Here is a 9,582-nt window from a genome sequence, read left to right on the forward strand (position 1 = left end):
AAAGGTATTCTTTTGTAACTGAATATTCACTAAAATGCCTGGTCAAAAGTTCCCATGAAAAAATGTCAGTGTCTATGAGGGTGATTGTTATTGAGAAGTATTATAGCAATAATAACAACAACTTTTCAGGTGACTGGAATTATAGGTAGTCCCCAGTTATTGGTGGTCTTGGTTAATGGCGACCCAGTTTCATGGCGCCTGTATAGCACCATAAAATTGGTGATTTATGGCATCTTAACACACCGAGTTTCAGTTATCGGCAACATAAAGTGCTGATAATAGAGTTATGGTGCCATAACATACCTAACAGACGTGCCATGAACCGAAACTTGGTGCCATCAGCACCATAAATTGCTGAGTTTCGGTTAAAGTCGGGTTTCGGTTATCAACACACTGCTGAGAACAGATCCCCCCACCAATTACCAGGGACTGCCTGTAGATTCATTCACAGGGAAGCTATAATGAGGTTTTAGTATGATTTTACTTAAATCTGAGAGGTGTTTGTTTATCAGAATTGCTTTTGTTAGTTTTAGTTCTGTGTGTGCCTAGGGCTCTACCTAACTTAAGTAATGTATTATTTTCTCCCACCCAAGGTTTGCAGAATTTGTTGAAGGAGGGTCTCACTTAGATGATGATGCTATTCTTGCTTATGAGAGCAACCATGTAACACCAGTCAGAGATGAAGATGATCTTTACTTAACAACAGATGATGAAGAGGAAACTTAGCAATAGATGATTAAAAGGAAACATGAGTTTAATTATTAAATATATGCTTTTATGTGCTGAAAGCACAGTTGTCAGTGATATTATTTTGGGACAGTCTTGGTGCATAGAAACTATGAAAACACCAGCCAGGGAGTCTGTGCTTGCATAATTTCATTGTTTTGATGTAAGAGAAAGTTACATACTGTATGAATTCTGATGGCTGTGAAATGTTCAGTGTGGTTATTTAGTTTGTTTATACACACTTTCTCCTACATTTTTCTCTGCAATGCTGTTATGCTCAGGCCAAGTGTAACCTCTTCAGTATGTTTGAGGATTATGTATATTTTTCAAGTACATGCTCTTTACAAAACAAAATAAACTGTAGTTCAAGAACAGAGGTATCCTCAAGTGGCTAAAAAAAGAAATAAAAATTAATGTACTGCACTGGTAAAATTCCTGTGCTTCTTGTGGGAATTTACGTGAGGCACTGTTAGTCAAGTATATATTATAAGCAATTTTTGTACAAACCCATTAATTTTATTCAAGTCTTTCATGGTTCAGAAACCTATGTATTATTCAACAACAGAAGTAGCTGTAAATTTTTTTTAACTTGCTCTGTTTTCTGGTACTGGAACATAGGAAAATATAAATATTTACTGAGTGGTCAAGTGTATTGTATGAATGTAGTACCATGGGAATTTTGCCTTTTCACATTAACTGAAAATGTTTACTAGTTAGTACAGGTAGTCAGCAGCATATACTCTTTCAACTTATGAACATTCAGATGTAAACTTCTGTGTATGCATGAAATGTGAGATATATAAACTTAATTTTATATTTTTCATTACCACCTTTCAAGGAAAGTGAAAGATTTTTTTATTAGAATCTTTATATTTTATACAGCAATGAAAGATTTTTGTTTATAATAATATTGATTTCATGAACAAAGACATAAGTGTCTTGTTAGAAACTTTTATTACCACACAGTACCATAGGTTAACTACATTGCTGGATGCCCAGGATAATTTTGTTGAACTTACAAATGAGCTCATAGAAAGCAACTTGTTTGTATGTAGAGGACTACCTGTTGTGTGAGTCATTGTAGATTCTTAGTGAGCGGATAATTGATCACTGTGATTGTAATTTATAAGATATGTTCAAGTTCAACCATAGGTTACAGCTTAAAATTTAGTTTTTGGGCACTAAATCTTGCTAAACAGTTCATATTTACAAGTAATATGATGAAAGTGGTGTGAAAGCCTAATGTACTTTATGTTTGTTTGCCAGTAAGGATTGCATTGTGATCATAATTTATCTGAGTCTTCATTCAGGACTTCACAGATTACTCTAGGTCATGTCAGCTTGTCATTCATCATTTCATTTAAGGTCACCTACTATAAAATGGGAGATAAGAGTTCTTGTTTCCTAATATTGTAATTAAATGTGTTCATTGTGAATGCTCAGTATTTTGAGCTTTTTTGCCATTTGATAATTAGATCATCATCATGAAAGAATCTGAGATCACATGACAGATTCTCACTTAGTTTATTTATTTTGAAGTGGTGGAATTCATCTGGTAAGTGCCAAGAAAAATATATTTGCTAGTCTGTGTGTTTTTTAAAACTTTTTCAGCTTCTGTTGAAAATCCTATGATGAATATAAATTGATTAAAAATTTGTCATGTTTCTCCATGTGGTAATATTTTTTTTAGATTTATTTTGTTTCTTTGTGTAAAGTTTCACTTAACCATAATTTTACAGATACTCTGGCACCAATGGTGTAGGACAGTGTTGTCCAAACATTTTTGCCTATTGTACCCTTTATTACCTTCTCCTACTGCTATGTACCCGCCCTCGCCCACCATGGCTGACCAAACTCAGTTTTATTTAGGATAACCATGCAAATAGTATATTGATTATGAAAAGACTGCATTATAGGAGTGTTGGTCAATAAATTCAAATTTATCACACAAATAAAAATGATGATTTAATAACAAAATGCTTCAAAATTACTTACACAACTTAATGTGAGATGTGAGGCTGATGTTCACTGATGGGATGTTTCTGTTGTGTGAGTGTGTGTTCCTTGTTTGTTCATGTACCCTCAAGATCTCAGGGGTACGCGGACCCCAGTTTGGACAACACTGGTGTAGGGGGAAGCCCCAGAAAATGCTAAAAAATCTAGGAACATAGTATCAGAACAAGGATTGAATTAGGTACTACTTGGCTGATATTGAAATTCATCTAATTCAGATGAGACTGTTTTATTGCCTTTTTCATTTTTGCCAGTGTTATACCTTTGTCAGTTTGCTCTCTCTCTCTCTCTCTCTCTCTCTCTCTCTCTCTCTCTCTCTCTCTCTCTCTCTCTCTCTCTCTCTCTCTCTCTCAATCAGTTCCCCTTGATAGTCAAAGAATTCAATTAATGTGAGCAGGAAAAATTAATTTAAAAAGTATACCATAATGACAAGCATTTAATGACTATCCACCTTTTTACAACTAAAATAATAAGATTAATTTATGGAAGTGGTAGAAGAGTGGAGTGTTGTGGGTTGTGAAGATTTAGCAGTGGCAGAATGATGAATGTATGAAAAGTACATATAATGTTAGAGTATGAATATGTTATTCTTTAACCACATTTTGTGATGTGAAATTATATTATTTAACTAATCCATCCTCTACCACAAAGCACTATACATTAGCACCTTTCCTGTAAATTTACTCAACCTGCTGAGGATGAGAAAAAAGCTAATTTTATACTTCCTTTATTTCTACACTGATTTTTTCTAGGTCTTCCTTGTGATTGAAAATCTGAAAAATTGTGACTGCAAAATGGGTGAAAATCTGAAAAATTGTGACTGCAAAATGGATGAAAATCTGAAAAATTTTGACTGCAAAATGGGTTAAAATCTGAAAAGTTGTGACTGCAAAATGGGTGAAAATCTGAAGAGTTTTGACAGCAAAATGGATGAAAATCTGAGAAGTTGTGACTGCAAAATGGATGAATAAAGCTGAAAAGTTGTGTGCAAGGGCCCTAGCTGGTGTAAGGTGGACTTAGTTAACACCAACCAGTCCAGGAAGTCATGGAAAAAGGGTATAGAGGAAGTTGTGGCCCAGAGGGGAATTCAGGCACAAAATAATAGGAGGATAAAATGGACCGGTCAGACACCTCACTCTATAAAGGAAAAACTGATGTAAAAACATGAATGATGAGTCTTTCCTGTAGGGAGAGACTTGTATCATGTTCTCATTTCTCTCTCTCTCTCTCTCTCTCTCTCTCTCTCTCTCTCTCTCTCTCTCTCTCTCTCTCTCTCTCTCTCTCTCTCTCTCTCTCTCTCCATACATATGTGCCATTTAAGTACTGCACTTCACTGGGTGAATATCACATTCTACTGTATTGCTTCCTTTAATGAAGAAAGAACTCATAAGTACCTTTAAAAGCTGATAAATTTTTCATGAAAATATGTCATTGGATGATAGGCAAATGCCAATCTACAGTTATCTGGGGCCTACTATGATTGATTGGGGAAGGCAGTCACTAACTAGCAAGTTGATTGATTGCTATGACCTATCTGTTACTATAAGCTATCTGTTAGAATTTTGAGTAGCGAGTTTCTTATGACTTGTGTCCTTTTTATTTACCTTTTTAGACTGAATTTTGATGTAAGCTTTGTGAAAACAAGCATTTTCCATTTTTATATAAAATTAAATTGCCTTTATTTTCAGAAGAAATATCAAGTATACTTCAGGTATCATACAACAAAATAATGTCTTTATATAATCATTATGTATTTGTTTACCTCATTCAAGTAATTAGTAATTTTCTTTATCTAACTCTTAGGTTCCTTGTTTTTCATGCAGAAGCTTTTTTCAAGTGTATTATGTATCATTTGAACTGCATTTGCTACATATAAAATTTTTAATTGAATAGTCAGAAATGAGTACAATTTTCAATTTTGAATCTTGATACCATATGATGTTAATATTAAATACAGCTTGAAACAACTAATGAATAGAATGTCATAATATTCATTATTGGAGCCATAATATTCATTATTGCGAGGATCATTATTATTATTAACCCTTAAACGTCTATTGGACGTATTAAATGTTGACAAAAATTGTCTGTTGGGTGCTTAATTGACGTATGATACGTCGATGCAAAAAAGTTTTTTAAAAATTTGCGGAAAAATAGTTATAGGCCTACTTGGCGAAAACTTTTGAATCACGCACCTTGAGGGATGCTGGGAGTTCACGGATCAAGCTGTTGTTTTGTTTACAAGCGTTACCCAGGCGCGCATGCATGAATTTCTTTCTTCTAGCACTAAAAAGCATCAGCGACACATCTCAGAAATGATTTCGTCACATTGACGTAATTTTTGCCCCATTTAATATTAGCCGTTACATAGTTTTATATATGAAAATGTGCGCAATTTCATGTAGAATACAACGAAAAACAACCCATGGTTGTAGCTTTTATCAGTTTTGAAATATTTTCATATAAATAAAGATAAATGCCAAAATTTTAACTTCTGGTCAACTTTGACTTGACTGAAATAGTAAAAAAATGCAATTGTAAGCTAAAACTCTTATATTCTATTAATATTCAAACATTTACCTTTATTTTGCAACAAATTGGAAGTCTATAGCACAATATTTTGATTTGGTGAATATATATATAAAAAAAAAAAAAATTTTCCTTACGTCCGTGCGGTAACTTCTGAAAAAATCAGTAATTTTTTCGTCAGATTGTCGTAATGTTTGCACCGTTTTATATTAGCCGTTACATAAAGTTTTATATATGAAACTGTGCACAATTTCATGTAGAATACAACAAAAAACAACCCATGGTTGTAGCTTTTATCATTTTTGAAATATTTTCATATAAATATCGAGAAGTGCCAAAATATCAACCTTCGGTCAACTTTGACTCTACCGAAATGGTAGAAAAACGTAATTTTAAGCTAAAACTCTTACATTCTAGTAATATTCAATCATTTACCTTCATTTTGCAACAAATTGGAAGTCTCTAGCACAATATTTCGATTTATGGTGAATTTTTGAAAAAAAAAAAAAAAAAAAAAAACTTCCTTACGTCCGTCCGGTAACTTCCGAAAAAATCAGAAATTTTTTGTCAGATTGTCGTAATGTTTGCACCATTTTATATTAGCCGTTACATAAAGTTTTATATTTGAAAATGTGCGCAATTTCATGGAGAATACAACAAAAAATAACTCATGGTAGTAGCTTTAATCGGTTTTGAAATATTTTCATATAAATCGTGATAAATAGAAAAAATTTGACCTTTGGTCAACTTTAACTCAACCGAAATGGTCGAAAACTGGAATTGTAAGCTACAACACATATAGCCTAGTAATATTCAATCATTTACCTTCATTTTGCAACATTAGAAGTCTCTAGCACAATATTTCTATTTATGGTGAATTTTTAGAAAAAACTTTTTCCTTACGTCCACGCGGTAACTCTTCCCAAAAAAAATCAGAAATTTTTCATCAGATCGTCGTAATGTTTTGACCATTTTATATTAGCCGTTACATAAAATTTTATATATGAAAATGTGTGCAATTTCATGAATACAACAAAAAATAACTCATGGTTGTAGCTTTTATTACTTTTGAAATATAACTTTAACTCGACCGAAATTGTCGAAAACTGCAATTGTAAGCTACAGCACTTATAGTCTAGTAATATCCAATCATTTACCTTCATTTTGCAACAAATTGGAAGTCTCTAGCACAATATTTATGGTGTAATTTTTGAAAAAACTTTTTCCTTACGTCCGCGCGCTAACTCTTCCAAAAAAATCAGAAATTTTTTCATCAGATTGTCGTAATGTTTGCACCGTTTTATATATGAAAATTTGGGGCAATTTCATGTAGAATACAACAAAAAATAACTCATGGTTGTAGCTTTTATCAGTTTTGAAATATTTTCATATAAATCACGATAAATAGAAAAAATTCGACCTATGGTCAACTTTAATTCGATGGAAATGGTCGAAAACTGCAATTGTAAGCTACAACACTTACAGTCTAGTAATATTCAATTAATTACCTTCATTTTGCAACAAGGGGAAGTCTCTTGCACAATATTTCGATTTATGGTGAATTTTTTAAATTTTTTTTTTTTTTTATGTCTGCTCGTTACAAATTCATGCATCATATTCTGATAATATTTTATCCATGTTGCTCTGATCATTTTACAGTTTGTTATATACCCAAATCATCGCAATTTAGTGTACAATACAACAAAAAAATAACTCATTAGCTTTAACCGTTTGCTCACAGCGGGATTTGTATACAATTATATATGAAACTTTTTTTTCGTACTGTCATATATTCCAATATTTATATATGATAATGATTTTTTTTTCTTTCTGATGGTTGCATACAAAACTTCAGACAATTACATAAAAGGAGCCAAAAATGAACTCTTAATCTTGAAAACTAAGCGTGCTGTGATTTGAAAAAAAAAAAAAGAAATTTCCGCTTCGGCGGTCACTCCCGAACGCTGCTGGCATACGGGAGACACTTTAGGAAATACCGGCTCGGCGTTTAAGGGTTAATAGGGCTTAGTTTTGAAAAGGTTAGTTTTGGGATTACAATGCAGTGTGTTTAAGATTGTTAATAAGTAGCTCAAAGCAAATGATCTGTGGTAGATGACAGGTAGTTTATAGTAAAATTCAGTATAGTACATATTTTATTTCACAACTTTATATTAGTAGTTGGAGTTCTTGCATGAGTGTATGGATTTTACTCTAGTACCATTCCTCCATGCTTACCAAGTTTGTATGTTGCTTCATCTCTTGGATGCATTAGATTATATGATGATATAGGGGATCAGGTTTTCATTATTAGGAGAATACTTGTCTGTGGGGGGATCCAAGAATTCCTCAGTTTAATTCAACTGTTTTATGTAGACACAGGGGGAATACAAGAGCCATAAGACCTCTTTTGTACTATTTTCATTCTTGAGTGTCATCTATTGCACTGAAAAAACAGTAATATAAGTGATTAAGAAAAATCCATTGTCGAAGTCTTTGGAGATCATAAAAAGAGGCAGAGAGTATAAGTTGCTTATACATCATATGCAGTAATGCTCAGTGGATCCACAGGAGTATTTAATGGTATATATGAAAAATTAAGATTAATTTGGATTTCACTGCATCTTTACTACTTGGAGCCATAATCTTGGACTGTTCTTGAAATGGAGGACAAAGTTCCATATTGTAAATAAATCTGGTCCTCATTCTCTCAGAGTAATGGAGTTATGGTTAGTCAGCGACCATAGCTAGATACATTGTTGGATTAAGCCTCAAACTCTGATAACTTGAAGATGATACCCACAAGTTATCTGACTAGATAAGTTGACTGAATTTGTTTGCTGGTCAAAAGTTATGGTTTTTCTTTTCTTTATCCAAAAAATCTGTTCATGGATGAGGTGTTGATATTGCTTACAATCTGCAAGCTTAAAAGGGGACGTAAAGAAGGGATATTTTGAGCAGCTTAAACAGTGCATAGGTTTTCCAAATTATATAAAACTTTAAAAGAAGGTTAGATTGCTATTATACTTAATCTAATCTATGCTTAGAATGAAGGTTATTCAGGCCATCCCTTTGTTTCAATATCATATTTTCCACTGACTTGTAATTACCTGACCACTGGTGTTCTTTCCTAAGCATCTGGGAAAAGTCATAATTTACAGGTACTTTTGATAGTGATGAGAATACTGGAATGTTCACTAATAAGGGATAGCATAAACATTTTGCTAGGAAGATAATGGACTGATTTTTTTGTCATGGTTTGATGGCTATTACAGTTATTTGCAAGTTTGTATAATGCATGCATTTTTTACAGACATTGAAGATATTTACTTGAGTTTGCTCCAAACTCTTCAGAATTTTGATGATATTTTTTTTTTCCTAAAGTAACTCCTTGTTCTATGTAGTGTGACAAGGCATATTGTAAAGTTTTCAAGTACAGAATAATTTTGTTTTTTGTTTTGATTTGCCCATGAAGCCCACCTGTATCTGAAAAATCTTAATATGTTACCTTTGCAGTATATTGTACCTGCTTTCTGCATAGAAAAAACTAGATAAATAAGAAAATTGCAGATATTTTATAGGTACTACTTTAATATTTAGTTTATATCAATTAGTAGACAAATGACCTCAAATGATAGAAAACAAATTTGGGAGTTTAGCTTTTAATGTAATTTTGATAGTATGAGTTTAACATTATTTAGCTCACCTTCTTCATTTTATTCACTGAAATACCCAATGGAATTTATGATCCACAATGGCTTCAGGCTAAAGTTTTTTTTTTTATTGTATACAAGAGCAACACTTACTGGACCAAAGATTGTTTACTGTATGTAGGAAAAGTGTATTCCAGATGAAATTTCATGCAGTAAGTGTACTCAGAAGTTGTACTTACTTTCTCAAGGAATAATTGCTCATATTTTGTCATAAATGACCAATATTAGAAGTATTTATTGTAAAATGGTGTCTTCATATTTTTATGATAAAAGTCCTCTTGCAAAATAAAGTTTTAGTCCTTTCATTTTGTCAATTGATTTGATGATCCCATTATGACAGCTCTGTACTTTATAGGTTAAATGCAAAGATCTTTAAATATGAGTTACAAATGTATTTAATTAAAAGTTTAATTTCTTCTAGCTTACACTCAAGCTGTTTTAGAGGGGTTGTGTATAAACATATTTGCTTTATGCACATACACTATTTAAGTCACATTTATGGAGTTCCTGTTGGATGTCTGGCGCATTGAAAAATTGACAATAGAAATTGAATCCATGCCTTTAATTTGCAGGATGTTATAGATGAGTTGTCAAGGTTTATTAG

At 32.6% G+C, this 9,582-nt stretch overlaps 1 protein-coding gene across 1 annotated transcript in view; it reads left to right on the top strand.

The window, feature by feature from the left end:
- Positions 1-9,283, top strand: part of LOC135197473 (nuclear envelope integral membrane protein 1-like) — a 28,524-nt gene extending 19,241 nt beyond the window's left edge. The window contains exon 7 of the mRNA XM_064224539.1: positions 594-9,283. Within this exon, the coding sequence (XP_064080609.1) occupies positions 594-726 (133 nt within the window). The 3' untranslated portion in view covers positions 727-9,283. The remainder of the gene's footprint in view (positions 1-593) is intronic.
- The last annotated feature ends 299 nt before the right edge of the window (positions 9,284-9,582 follow it).

The sequence above is a fragment of the Macrobrachium nipponense genome, chromosome 21, assembly GCF_015104395.2.
Source record: "Macrobrachium nipponense isolate FS-2020 chromosome 21, ASM1510439v2, whole genome shotgun sequence".
Taxonomy (NCBI): Eukaryota; Metazoa; Arthropoda; class Malacostraca; order Decapoda; family Palaemonidae; genus Macrobrachium; species Macrobrachium nipponense.